The sequence below is a fragment of the Scyliorhinus canicula genome, chromosome 15 (genome assembly GCF_902713615.1).
Source record: "Scyliorhinus canicula chromosome 15, sScyCan1.1, whole genome shotgun sequence".
Lineage (NCBI taxonomy): Eukaryota > Metazoa > Chordata > Chondrichthyes > Carcharhiniformes > Scyliorhinidae > Scyliorhinus > Scyliorhinus canicula.
Window position 1 is genome coordinate 79,948,941 of NC_052160.1, and position 15,073 is coordinate 79,964,013.

The 15,073-nt window shown below is 50.0% G+C and overlaps 1 protein-coding gene across 4 annotated transcripts in view; it reads right to left on the reverse strand.

Annotated features, from left to right (window-relative positions):
* The window catches only part of sycp3 (synaptonemal complex protein 3), a 260,430-nt gene that overhangs the window by 119,424 nt on the left and 125,933 nt on the right, over positions 1–15,073 (reverse strand). For all 4 annotated transcript variants that reach the window (XM_038820905.1, XM_038820904.1, XM_038820907.1 and 1 more), the window contains exons 4-5: positions 6,946–6,975; positions 617–739 (exon numbers count right to left, since the gene is read on the reverse strand). In XM_038820905.1, the coding sequence (XP_038676833.1) occupies positions 617–739; positions 6,946–6,975 (153 nt within the window). The remainder of the gene's footprint in view (positions 1–616; positions 740–6,945; positions 6,976–15,073) is intronic.

Genomic DNA, 15,073 nt, shown 5'->3' on the forward strand with positions numbered 1-15,073 from the left:
ATCAGGCCATTAGTATACCATGAAAGTGATGAGGGGAACATTCCAAATTGATTACTGGCCAACTGGATTCCACTTTTTGGCACATCTCCAAATTTTCCATTCCCTCCTGCCATGAAATCTGGCTGGACTGGAAAATTCCACCTGTCAACCCTCCAGGGGATACTGACTAACCGGCTCAGCTTTTCCAACATTTTTTGTTTTTATTTCAGATTTCTAACATTCGCAGTATTTTGTTTTTGTAATAGAAATTTTGTTTATGTGGATTTTGTAAGGGTTTGGTTTGGAGGCTGCTAAGCAAGATGAATCCTATGGACATCAGGTATCTAGCTAAAAGAAATCGAACAAGTATCAGATAGCATGATAATGTACACAATACAATCCTATTGAATTGTGGAAATCTTTGGCTTTGGTTAGAGTCCCTCAGTTATCAGAACTGAGAGGTAGAATATTAAAACTGCAGGATATGCCCCAATAATGGTGACACAGAATAAAATTAGAATCTTTAAGAGATATGAGTCAATTCCTTTCCCTGTGTCACATTCATGTGCATTCGAACATTTTATATAAATTTGCACAATAAACCAACAGGTCCTGAAATAAACTTCCTCTGCATTACCTTTCTTCTTGTTGCACTTTCCACACTTGCTCTATCTTTTGGTTGCTGGTCTTTAATGAAGATTTGGTGTATACCTCCAGTCGTTTCTTCTTAGCCAAGATAGCCTTATTAATATCAGCTGCACAGGAACAAACAACGGATTAGAAGACTTGCAAAACCAACCTGTCTACTATTATACTTTAAACCCATAGTGTTAACTCAAGCCCGAAATGAAGGTCCCCATTAATGCCGAGAGGGTTAGAATACAAGACCAGGGATGTACTTCTGAGGTTGTATAAGCTCTGGTCAGACCCTATTTGGAATATTGTGAGCAATTTTAGGCCCCGTATCTAAGGAAGGATGTTCTGGCCTTAGAAAGGGTCCAGAGGAGGCTCACAAGAATGATCCCTGGAATGAAGAGCTTGTCATATGAGGAACGGTTGAGGACTCTGGGTCTGTACTTGTTGGGAGTTTAGAAGGATGAGGGTGATCTTATTGAAACTTACAGGATACTGCGAGGCCTGGATAGAGTGGACGTGGAGATAATGTTTCCACTTGTAGGAAAAGCTAGAACCAGACGATCCTTTAACACTGAAATGAGGAGGAATTTCTTCAGCCAGAAGAATCTGTGGAACTCCTTGTCGCAGAAGGCTGTGGAGGCCAAATCATTGAGTGTCTTTAAGACTGGGATAGATAGGTTCTTGATTAATAAGAGGACCAGGGGTTATGGGGAGAAGGCAGGAGAATGGGGTTGAGAAAAATTTCAGCCATGATTGAAGGCGGAGCAGACTCGATGAGCCGATTGGCCTAATTCTGCTCCCATGTCTTATGGTCTTAAAAACACCTCAATTTTTTGATTTATCTGTCAATATCAACATTCTACTCAATTCACGACCAGGGATAGGTGTGTTCATAGCCCTGGTTCAGAGGAGCAATCGGGTACCTTCCATATACAAAAAAAACACATAAAGAGGCATTTAGGCCCAACCTGGCTGCGTCAGCATTTACCTTCCCTCACAACTCAGTAAAGAAGCTTTCCTATTCTCAGTTCTAAATCTCTTACATCTATTCTTGTATCTATGGCACATCATTCTACACCCCTCAACTGCTAGATTGTATCTACATTGTCCCTTTCATCATTTGAAACACTTAAATCATCTCACCATAACCTAATTGTTTAAATGAAAAATAAATCCAAATTTTTAAGTCTTCCTATTTATATTTTCTCATTCCAGACAACATCCTACTGAACCTTCACTATACTCTCTCTAAAGCCTCAATATCCTTCCTTTGGCGTGGAGCCTAATACTCTAAGAACCGTAACAACATTTTAGATGAACCTATTAGCTTTTATATTCAATGGCTTGCGTGTAACTTTGCACAATATACTTTCAAATATACACTGATGCTTTGATGAGCAAGGATATGTTCATCCCTAAAATAAGAGGTCTAGACTGTAATTCCTTAATGCTTTCAGTCTGTAAACCCGAGACGGGATTCTCCGAGTCTCCGCGCCGAAATCGCGATCGGCGTGGGGTGGGAGAATGGGTGTTGACGCTGAAATCAGGCGTGACACCGCCCCCGTGATTCTCCAGTCCCCGGAGAATCGCCGCAAATCGCATGCGCACTGTCTACGCGGCGCGGGTAGGGGGCCATTGACAGAGGGCCCCGCGGCGATTCTGTGAGGACACCTGTCCAAGTTGCTGACCACGTTCTAACCACGTTTTGCCTGTCGGAAATGGGCGCCCTGGTGGGGGGGACGGGGAAATCCTTCACCGCTCAGACGGCCAGGCAAGCGATCGGGTGGCACCAATCCGCGGGTGCCCGTGATCTCGGGGGGACCTAATGGTGCCATTCCGTGGGCTGAGTCTGCCAAGTCGCACGGGGCGGCCACCGCAGGCTGCCGCCATGCGCATGCATGGACTCCCAACCGAAAGTGCAGTGCCCAGTATCTGCAGCCAGAGCTGTGAGGAGCACTCTGCAGCCCTGCTACCCCCCGTGCAAATTGGAGAATACCTCTGGACTTTCTCAAGGAAAATCCAGAGTGAAACGCCCATGTTTTGACACAGGCGTGGGGACAGAACCCATTATTGGAGAAACCTGCCCCTTGTAACTCAATTCTATTAGTGCTTATGTTTCTTCTTTGTTAAATTGTATGGGCCTGGAATTTTGCAGTGTGTTAGCGCTACTGCCTCATTGGTAGATAAAGACTAAAACTCTTCAATCTCTTAGTATTGGCAGCAAGAGATATGTACAATTTTTTGGGAATACTGATTTCAACGTTACTTGTAATTGTGTCTGCCTAAGTTTTAAGTAAAATCGACACATTCGGACACTCTGAACCCAAGGGAGAGCAATTTCTGTTCATGGTCTTATTGGCAGGCAGCTGATAAATGGTCACCAATATTTATAACAAAGCTCAGAATAAATCAAGTCAACCGTACTGAATTTTCATGTTTACAGCCTCCTAAATGGACAAACTCTCTAATTAGTCGACATCCCAGAGTGGCTCCAATATTTGGATGTGGATTGCAGGTTCAGGCTTCCTGCTCCTGTTAAATGAGCTGGATATATTTTATACTTGATCGAGATGGTTAAGGTGATTAATGGTATAGATGATGTAAACGTTAAGCGAATCTTGGAGATTAGAATTGTTTTCCCAACATAGTGGATCGAGTTGGAAGAGACTCCCAGCAAAAGGGGATGTCAATTAGATCTTTTATAAATAGTCGGGTAGCTAGTTACAGAATAACTGTCCAGGATGGAACAGTGAAAATGGATAACTAATTTAGTTCATGCAATTGAATATTCTCCATCTGAGGAAGGATTGGTCTCTTCTCAGTCCTGCTTAAATCCTCAAAGTTTCTTCGACACCCAGTTCTATATTGTGGTTCTTAGAATATAACTTGGAAAAGATCACAAGATTGAGACTACACACAGCGATAAACAGAAGATAGGAGCAGGAGGAGGCCTTTTGGCCCTTCGAGCCTGCTCCGCCATTCATCATGATCATGGCTGATCATCCAACTCAATAGCCTAATCCTGCTTTCTCCCCATAGTCTTTGATTCCATTCTCCCAAGTTCTATATCCCAGCCGCCTCTTGAATATATTCAAAGTTTTAGCATCAACTACTTCCTGTGGTAATAAATTCCACAGGCTCACCACTCTTTGGGTGAAGAAATATCTCCTTATCTCTGTCCGAAATGGTTTACCCTGATCCTCAGGTTGTGGCCCCCTGGTCTGGACACACCCATCATTGGTAACATTTTCCCTGCAAACACCCTGTCTAGTCCTGTTAGAATTTTATAAGTCTCTTTGAGATCCTCCCTCATTCTTCTGAACTCCATTGAGAACAATCCCAACCTAGTCAATCTCTCCTATGTCAGTCCCGCCATCCCTGGAATCAGTCTGGTAAATTTTCGCTGCACTCCCTCGATCACAAGAACATCCTTCCTCAGAGGAGACCAAAACTGCACACAATACTCCAAGTGTGGCCTCACCAAGGCCCTGTACAATTGCAGCAACACATCCCTGCTTCTATACTCGAAACCTCTCGCAATGAAGGCCAAAATACCATTAGCCTTCTTTACCACCTGCTGCACCTGCATGCTTACCTTCAGCGAATGGTGCACAAGTACACCCAGATCCCGCTGCACACTCCCCTCTCCAAATTTACAAACATTCAAGTAGTAATCTGCTTTCCTGTTTTTGTTTCCAAAATGAATAACCTCACACTTATCCAAATTATACTGCATCTGCCATTGGTTTACCCACTTGCCCACCTGTCCAGATCTTACTGTAGGATCCCTGCATCCTCGTCACAATTTACCCTCCCACCTAATTTGGTATTATCTGCAAACTTTGAAATGTTACATTTTGTTCCCTTATCCAAATCATTAATATATATTGTGAATAGCTGGGGTCCCAGCACCGATCCCTGTGGTACCCCACTGGTTACTGCCTGCCAATTTAAAAAGGGCCCATTAATCCCTACTTTGTTTCCTCTCTGCCAACCAGTTTTCTATCCACCTCAATATAGCCTGAATGCAAACTGATGTATGCATTTTTCTTGATACAATCAGGATGAGGAATTACATGTGTTCATCAGGGCATTCCCTTCCTGTATTTATTCCCTTTGAGAAGCCTCTGAAATTACATCTGTGGTCTTGGGAGTGGGAAGCAAGTGGGTTGGCATTAGGAAAGAGAATTCTTATAATTCGTTGTGGGGCTAGAATCTGCCCTGGCGATACTTTAGACAGCTGCTTTAATACACAAGTGTTTATTGGCATTCTGTGAATGCTCAGAGTTCTTGTTTTGCATCATTTGAAACACTATCACTTATTATTTTTGACAAGCATGTGGGGCGGGATTCTCCGCTGGTTGGATGCTCCATTTTGCCGGCACCCGGGGGTTTCCCAATGGCGTGGGGCTGCCCCATTGACCGGCCGGCGAAACGGAGTATCCCGCTGGCGTGGTGAGGCAGAAATCTGGCGCAGCGGAGCAGAGAATCCCTCCCGTGGTATCTGTTCCTGGACAGCAAAAATAAAAAAAGGGATTGAACTAGCCATATTTCTTTACGAGGAAAATACTGTGATTCCCTCAAAAACATCCAACAGCAATAGCTCAAACAATTCGAAATCAGTTGATTTCAGTTCTAAACATGATCACGCTTCTGTTCCTTCATGTGTAATAAAAACACACGGTGGGATTCTCTGATCCTGTGCTGGGTCGGAGAAAATGGGCGGGGGGGGGGGGGGGGGGCGTGACTCCCGCGACGCTGGGCAACCAATTGCGCCAGCGCAGTTGGCACAGTGCGGTCGGGGGCCGTGTTCTCCACGCCAAATGCCCGCCGAGTTCCGCCGGCGTCGTTCGTGTCTGGTCCTACCCAGCGTGGCCTCGGCGTTCTGGCTGCGGGGGCCGTCCTGTTCGAGGGGGAGGGGGGATCTGACTCGGAGGGCGGGGGGGGGGTCCTCCGCGTTGGCCACGCCCGCAATCGGGGCCAACCAATCGGCGGGCAGGCTAATTGCGGGGGAGGCCTATGTTCCTCCGCGCTGGGCCCCTGTAGGGCTCTGCCATATTGCCCGGAGGCCGGCGCAGAGATGGCAACCCATGCAAGCCATAGCGTGCGTGCGCAGACACGCACCAGCCGTGCTGGCGCCCGTATCGGCAGCTGGAGCTGCGTGAAGCACTCCAGTGCCGTGCTGGCCCCCTGTGCAGTGCAATCCGGTTTACAGTCATTTTAAAAAAGCAAATACCGAGGATGTCAGAACTCTGAAATAAAAATAGAAAATGCTGGAAACACCGAGCAGGAAAGAGAAACAGAGACAGGGATTTTCCGTTCCCGTTCTGTTCTGGCATGAATGGCGAAGTAAGTGGAAAATCTCGCGAGAGACCCAAATCACGTTTTAGATCAGTGTGACGTATTGCGGTAATTGTCCCCACCACCCCTCCTGGTGACATAACTGGAATCCCAATGTTCAATGTTGGGAACCCCATTATAATAAATTTGAATCCAAATATCAGCCCTCTACCCCTGATCATCACTCCCTTGGTTAGATTATCCATTCATGCTGGTATGAGGGCACACTGGTGTGAACATAGAACATACAGTGCAGAAGGAGGCCATTCAGCCCATCGAGTCTGCACTGATCCACTTAAGCCCTCACTTCCACCCTATTCCCCGTAACCCAATAACCCCTCCTAACCTTTTGGACACTAAGGGCAATTTAGCATGGCTAATCCACCTAAGCTGCACGTCTTTGGACTTTGAAGTATGACTAGACTCCCATGGCATGTAGCTGGCAGGCATACCCACCAAAGGAGCCCAGGCGAGTGCATCATTGGGGAGCATAAGTATCCCACGGGTTGGGGGGGGAGGGGGGGGGGGGAGAGAGAGAGAGTCCCAGACCTATTTTGTGTACCAGGGCAGCTTTGAAAAATGACATCACAGCCTTCAAAAAACTAAGTTGCTGACGGGGCTGGCTCAATCGTGATGTTGGGAGATCTACATCTTGGCTTTTTCTTTCAATCTACCTAACAATGCGGCGAGAAAGCCACAGTTGACACCGATGGCTTCAATGCAACTCCGTCCCCCCCTCCCCCCCACCCCCTACATCCCACTGCCAGTCTGCATACAAATAGGAAAATTCAGCACAGAGTTGACGTTTCAGGTCCATGATGTTTCATCAGAAGATTTCTGATGAAAATTTATCAGCCTGCAACATTCACTATTATTTCCCGCCCCACAGATGCAACCTGACCTGTTGTGTACTTCTACCATTCTCTATTTTTACAACATTGCTTATTTGCTCCAATATTCTAACGTAATATAAAAACACTCCCCCTCCAAAACCGTTCAAGCATGGTGGCCACATCACCACTACAAACATAGAGAAGAACAATTAATCCAAGTCTATTCATCTGCACTGGCCATCAAAATGGTGGCAGAGCATATTCAGAACTAACATCATCAGTTAACATCAGCTTCTACAGATTATCTGCTTACATTTGTTTATCAGATTTAAGCAAAGCAAAAATGTGGGGTGGAATTCTCTGGTCCGCGAGCTGCGTTTTTCAATGCGGCGTGCCCCAGCCAGTAGCGGGATTCTCCGTTCCTGCTGCCGGCCAATGGGTTTCCTATTGTGGCCAACCTGTCGCCGTCGGGAAACCTGCCGTGCATGGGTGCCTGAGAATCCCACCGTTGGAGAATTCCACTAGTGATTCTTTTCTAGTGGGATGGCGGGATAGGAGGCTTGTGGAAATGTTAGCTTGATGGGATGGGGGAATTCTGAAGGTACGTTAACAATATTAAACCATGATATAAAATAACAATGGAAAACATAAAATTTAAAAGACTAGGAAATGTATATCCAGCTAAAAAGCAATAACAAACACTACTGAGACACCATGAACCGATACAGGCACAAATGAAAAATGGAGGAAAGGGCTGTACACTATGCACATAAACTGCAGGGGAGAACACGGCAAGGAAGCACACAAGGAGATTGGGAGAGATGGCAAAAAACACAAATAGGACAAAAGGAATTGCATCAAATTTTTAAAAAGACTCTAATAAAATTGTCAACTGGGCATTTAAATCGCAAATAGTTTTAACACAAAATTTGTCAGTTACTACATTTCGGCAAGAAAAAATAACGAGGGCACATATGGAAAATAAGAATCTAAATGTGATAGGGGAGCAAAGGAACCTAGGAGTACAAATACACACATCATTAAAAGTAGTGACAGGTAAATAAGGCCATAAAAAAACCAAAACAAGCACCTGAGTTTATGTCTAGTGAATAGAATTCAAAAGTAGAGAAGTTATGTTAACTTTGTACTGTGGGGCAGCACGGTGGCACAGTGGTTAGCATTGCTGCCTATGGCGCTGAGGACCCGGGTTCGAATCCCGGCCCTGGGTCACTGTCCGTGTGGAGTTTGCACATTCTCCCCGTGTCTGCGTGGGTTTCGCCCCCACAACCCAAAGATGTGCAGGTTAGGTGAATTGGCCACGCTAAATTGCCCCTTAATTGGAAAAAATAATTGGGTACTCTAAATTTATAAAAAGAATTAAAAAAAAACTTTGTACTGTTGCTTGATTAGACCTATTAAATTAGCAAAATCTTGCAGATACTGGATTCTGAAGCAAGAACAAAAAGTCCTGGAAAAACTCAGAAGGTCTGGCAGCATCTGTAGGGAGAGAATCAAAGTTAAATCCGCCTGATCTTCATCAGAACTGAAGAGAGGCAAAATGTAATCGATATTAAACTATAGCTGTGAGCTTGCAACAAAATGTAGCAACTTTAAGAACAAGAAACAGTCTTGAGGATTTTGCTTTGAGAAAATAAATATTTGGGATATTCAAAACAGGAAAGGGTTTAAGCAGGAGGAAAACAATCATGTTGCATCCAGAGAACTGTAACCTGCCCAATCAGAAGATGAGATGCTGCTTATCCAGTTTACATTGGGCTTTACTGGAACATTGCAGAAGGCCAGGGATGGGCATGTGGGCAGAACAAGTGGCAAGCAACAGGAATGTTGGAGTCATGCTTGTGGACTAAGTGAACGTGTTCCGCAAAGCGGTCACACAGTCTGCATTTGGTCTCTCCAATGTAGAAGAGAAGAAGAGATCGCTTTGGGAGCGGCAGATACAGGTCAAATTGAAGGAGGTGCAAATGAAACTGAATGGAGTGTTTAGGGCCTTGAATGGTGAGGAGAGAGGAGGTAAAGAGACAGGTATTGCGCCTTCAGCAATTGCAAGGGAAGTTGCTGTTGGAAGGGGAAGTGGGCATGATTGAGAAGGGTACGAGGGTGTCGCGGAGGGAGCGACCTGTTACGGACTGCCAACGGCGTTGAGGGGAAGATATATTACGTGATATTTTCATGCTGGAGTTGGCTGAGGATAGCACTTTAAATACAGAGGCTGGTGGGGTGGCAAGTGAGGACAAGGAGGACCCTATCATGGTTCTGGAATGGAGGGGAAGGGGTGAGGGCCCACGTTGGGGATGGCCTGCTCTTATGAGGTGGCATGCCCCCCGCTCAAAAACCCCCAACAGGTAAATTGAGCGTTGGGGGTCCAGAGAGTTGATTGAGAGATTGGGGCGACATTTAAAATCAGTGCAGGGAATGAAGGTTAAGTGCAGCACATGAAAAAAATAACAGTCCCGTTCGATAGCGGGGTGGTTCCTAGTGCTACAAGTGCAAGAAAAACCCAGCTAAACCTGCCCACAACGGGGCTTTTTTTTACCATTAAATCAGTATTTTGCAAATCTGCATATTAGAGTGAAACTGTCTCACTCTAATATGCAGATTTGCAAAATATTGATCCCCCACACAAATTCAGATCACCAATCTCACGAGGTTGCATTAGACCTCGTGAGTCGTGATGAGACGTGTAGATCCTGAAAGAGGGATCTATTTGCCGTGCAGCCTTTTGGGCTGGTAGAGACTTGGTAGAAACTAACTGCTCTAATCTGCACTCGCCTAATCTACCAAGGCCGTGGGACCTAAACACTTTGCCTCGGAGACTGTGGGCGAGTGCCATTCAGTTTTGGTCCCCACAAATGGGAACCACACTGAGCTTCAGGGGTCTCCCTCCGGGAAAGGTGGCACCCTGACACTGCTGGTGCCTCCTGGTCACCTTGGCAATGCCAAGGTGCTACCTGACACAGGCCAAGATGCCCAGGTGGAGCTGCCAGGTTGGCATTTTTCCTTGGCAGGGATCGGGCCCGGGGATGCCCTGCGTATGTGAGGTGGGGTGGTGGGGTGGGCTCAGAGGACCCCCTTCTCAGTGAGCTGAGGCTTTGGGGGCGGGGGGGGGGGGGGGGGGGGGGGTCCGGCGTTCATGTTTGGGGGGGGTGGGGGTCAAGAGATTGGGACGCCATTTTTAAATGGCGTCCCAATCTCTTCCTGCCCTGAGGAGTTCCAGTCAGCAGAGCTCCTCAGTGCAGGAAATAGGATTAAGTGCGGCCTCAGTGGGGCATTCCCCGCTGAAGCCCCAAATTGCAACAAAGTCCCAATAGATAGCATGCTGTTTCTCGACGCTAAACACGTTCCTCACAGGACTTTGTTTCAATTTTGTTAGTTTACACCCTGTGGGCGCGATTCTCCGATGCCGCGCTGCATCGGGAAAACCATTGTGAACTCGGTCGAGTTCCACGACGGTGCGAAACGGCCCCGATCGCGATCGATTCTGGCCCCGGAAATGGGCTAGGAGCGGGGCCACGCGAAACACGGGGGAGGGGAGGTGACGTCTGAAGCCCGCGACGTCCGATTGACGCCCGAATGACGCCGCTCCGCGTCGTAAAAGGGCACGAACGACAATAACAATGGAGGGGGTGAAAATGTCAAGAGTACGGAGGGCCGCCCCAAGGTTCCATGATACAGACCTCGAGACCCTCCTCGATGAGGTGGAGCAGCGCAGGGGCATCATCTGCCCAAGATGAGGGCATCGCCACCTTCCAGCGACGGGCCTGGCATGAGGTGGGCACGGCAGTCAGTGCTATGGGGCAGACCCCTCGGTCTGTGGAGCAGTGCCGCATGAAGCTTCACGACCACACCAGGGCTGCCAGGGTAAGTGCCCCCGGGGTCACAACCATCCCCCCCCCCCCCCCCCCCCCCCCCATGTCCCTCATCACCCACCTCCCCCCCCGGGCACGAGGGGGAGGGGGTGGAGGGTGGTTAACAAAGTTGTCACAGACCCACATGAGCGCTGCGACCCCCATGAGAGATGCCATGGTGTGGCTGCAACTTTCCCCCCACCCTATGCCAATATCTGAACGCCCTGATGATACCTGCTGAATTGCCCCCCCCCAAACAGGACAAGACTGCTCACAACAGCCGGGAGCGCAACAGAACCGGATGGGGTTCACCCATTATGCACCCCCTGACAGTGTTCGAGCAGAGGGCACTGGACCTTGCTGGGGGATCTGCCACCCGGGAGGTCGCGCAAGGCGAGGTTGGAGGTGGAGAACCAAGTGAGACAACTCTGCATGACAACCCCCCCCCCCCCCCCCCCCCCCCCCCCAGCCCATCCTCTGTCCCCTCACACTCTACCCACTGGATCCCCCATCCTCTTTCCCCTCACACTCTACTCACTGGACCCCCCATCCTCTGTCCCCTCACACTCTACCCACTGGATCATCCTACGCCCAGCTGAGCGTGTCTAACTAACCCCGTATTATTCTTTTCCCTAGGGCGTGCTGACGAACGCCCAGGGCCGTCTGGTGGCACACACAGGCGACCATCCACGACAACCATCGCACCCAGGGCCGCACGCCAGAGGGTGGCAGGAGGTCGGCCAGGAGTGCCATCCTCCAAATTCGGGACTCTCGAGCAGGACGCCCAGAGGACGGCGACGCAGTCAACGGACTCACCCAACGCAGAACCAGACATGGGCCACGTGTGCCCTGCGCTGGGATATGACTGGGACCAGGACACTCCTGAATTTTTGACAGACGAGGACCTAGAGCTTGCGGCACTGCTGTCTCCCACACCATCCATCATCCTAGAGACACTCACCCTCGGTTGGGCAATTAAGTGATGAGGCTCCTGGGTCACGGTCTGGTGTGCACCACACAGCTGAGCCGGTACAGCAGTTGGAGGACGGAGCAGCCAAGGGGCTGGACGGTCGGAGGGCAGCCCAGGCCCAGCATCCAGCTGGCGGCCAGACGTTTCCCGGGTTCCTGGATTTACTCGACCCACCTGGACAGCCGATGCATTTTGAAACCCAGGGACACAATGACGGGATGAGGGCCGTCTTCCAGCAGCCGCAGACGCAGTTAGAGGAGTCAAACCGCGTCCAGATGCAGGGAGTGGTGCCGCTCATGGCAGCCACCCAGGCCGACACCGCACAGGCAGCAATGCACCAGAGCCAACATGACATTGCCGGCTGCTACGGGCCCTAGCCGAGTCTCACCAGGTCATGGCCCAGTCCCAGCATGCCATGGCACAGTCCCAGCAGGCCATGGCACAGTCCCAGCAGTCAGTCGCGGAGAGCATAGACTGCCTGACGCACGTGCTGGATGGCGTCACGCACTCACAGGTTGAGGTCGCACAGTCCCTGGCGGGAATGTCTCACTCCCTGGACTCCGTCTCAGCGAACCTTCGGACCCTGGTCGATACCGTTGCAGGCCTCCAGGACTGGCAGCGCCAGGTGTCGGTGGGGCGACGATGCACCTCCCCGCTCGCACCTCCGTCCCACAGTGAGACCCGGGGGGCACCGGGCTCCCCGAGGGAGGAGGAGGTTCTGGGGCCCGTCCCATTAACTCCATCACGGGACGTCCCTGAAGGCTCGGCCTCCCCCCGTCCCATCCCTGGTGCATCGGGTGGGCAGCGGGCAGAGCAGGGTGGTACCACGTCATCCGAAACGCCCGCGGAGCAGCCTGGCCCATCAAGGGCGGGTCGCCCCAGGAAAAGAGTGCCGACGGGGAGACATATCGCAGGGCGTGATTCTCAGCAGTCCACGTCCACTCCTGCTGTACCATCTGGGGATTCACTTAGACGTAGTGGTAGGGCCCATAAGGCAATGAAGAGGGACACATAGTAAGGTGGCACGGATGAAGGGCACAGTTTAGTTGTAGGGGCTAGGGCATCTGTACTTAATATTTACCATTAAACTCACTGTTGCACCTAACTTGTAAGACTGTGTGATTTTTCCGTTGCCACGGGATCGTGATGGTGACCGAGTGTCGCTGGGGTTGACGAGCGGTGAAACTTCGGTGCCGGTCGTGCAGTCCCTTCCCCCCCACCCCCTCACACAGCTACCCTACGCGGGCACGTGATGGAGTGTCCCTGACTAACTCAGTGACCACCGAGATGGATGGTTCAGCTATTGCCATGAGTCAGACTTTGTCTAACGATTCTGAGCTCACAGCTCATCGCAGAGCGGGCTGTCATCATTCAACATGGCACTGATCACATCCGCTGACACAGCCATCAATGTCGTGCCATACCGTTTTGCCGCAGTGGTAAGGGTGATCTCGAAGTGCAGCAGTGTACACGGAGGGGGGGGGGGGGGGGGGGGGGGGGGGGGGTTGGTGGTGGGAGTTGTGTGCTGTCCATCTGCACGACTGTCGATGGAGGTGGTAGTGTTCAGCGGTGCCGTCGCACGCGACGCATGAATCTTGCAGCCACCAACGCGTCCAGGGGAGAAGGAGTTCTCTTTCTTCCAACCACGCTTCCACACTTTATGGGCGTGAGGTTGGCGGCAAGGCTTTTTGTGAGAAAATAACACAGGCCACAGCCGGGTATATTACCAATAACCAGAATGGGGAGATCCCACCCTCCACGTTCTGGGAGGTGCTGAAGACTGTGGTCAGAGGCGAGATTATTGCCTATAAGGCATGTAGCTACAGGCAGGAAAGGGTGGCTAGGCAACAACTGGTGGAATCCATACTGGAGGTAGAGCGGCAATACTCCGAGGCCCTAACCGTTCAGCTTCAGGCAAGAGGTAAAAGCGACAAATGGACTTTGACCTGCTCTCCGCGAGGAAGGCAGTCCGCCAACTCGCGAGACACAGGGGACCTTTTAGGGGCACAGAGACAAAGCCAGCCGCCTGCTGGCTCACTAGCTGAGAAAGTAGGCAGCCACGAGGGGAAATATCACAATTAGAGCATGGAACATAGAACATACAGTGCCGAAGTAGGCTATTCGGCCCATCGAGTCTGCACCAACCCATTTTTTTTAATAAATGTTTGTTTATTGGGTTTTTTGAACAAAGTATATTTACAATTATGTACACAAAATAGAATACATATATATATACATAGAAGAGAAAATAAAAACAAACAAAAAAAAAGTTAGAATAAAATGACTGGTAGGGTATTATGTGCTAGCTCAACAACAGCAGCTCTACAATTGGCAATATTGTTTTTAGCACATAAGTAGGTATCTGTTTGTGGGGGGGGGGGGGGGTAACTGGGGGAGGTACATATACATTTGGGCGCCGGGGAAACAATTACAGAGGGCAATACGCGAATGGATCTGGTGTTGGTGTTGTCGCTTGCTTCTCCCGGACGGTTTTCGCTACCGTTGTCGTCTCGCGATCACCTCTGCTTCAGCCATTCGTCCCATCTCTCACCCGGATTTTCCTTGTTCTTTGCTCCTGTCGATGCCAAGTTTGTTATCGTTTCCCATGCCCTCCTTCCGGTTGTCATTCCCTTGCCTCCCCCCCCACCTCACTGGTTCCCCTCTATTGTTCCCTGTCTCCTCTTCCCCCCCTCCTGCCTGCCCCCTTCCCCGCCCCTCCCCATCCCCTGTGGGTCGCCTTTCTTTCCTCTTAGGTTTAGCTGTCACCCCCCACCCCCCTCTCCCGGTCTATCCTTCCATCCCCACCTCGGCTACTTTCCCGATTCTTGGCTACCTGGCTATTCTTCTGCTTTTTCGTTGGCCACAAACAGGTCCCAGAACAATTAGGTGAATGGCTCCCATGTTCTGTGGAAGCTGTCATCTGACCCTCGGATGGCAATTTGATTTTCTCCATTTGGAGAGATTCTGAGATGTTAGACAGCCAGTCTGCAGCTTTGGGTGGTGCTCCTGAACGGCCAGCTGAACAGGATTCTACGGCGGGCGATCAGGGAGGCAAAGGCAAGGGCGTCCACCCTCCTCCCCAGGAATAGATCTGGCTGGTCTGATACCTCGAAGACCGCCACTTCCGGGCATGACTCCACCCTCATCTAGCCACACCCAAGGCCGTCCCGGCCACTCCCAAGGGTGAAGCAGTGCGGCGGGTGCAAGCTTCTGCTACTTCTGACAAACTTGCATTGTTGGGCCACCTTCGGGTGCAAGCGAGCATCTTCATTTTCAACACTACTGGGTGTCCGTTATGCAAGTTCCACAAATTGGAATCTTGGGGATTGCTTGCAACGGCAACAAGCGTTCCCCACGGCAGGGTACCATATTTAACACTGAACTCAGTTGAAAATGCCCAGAGCTGCTCGGATAAATACTGATGCTGGCCCTCCTACAGAACTATGTAG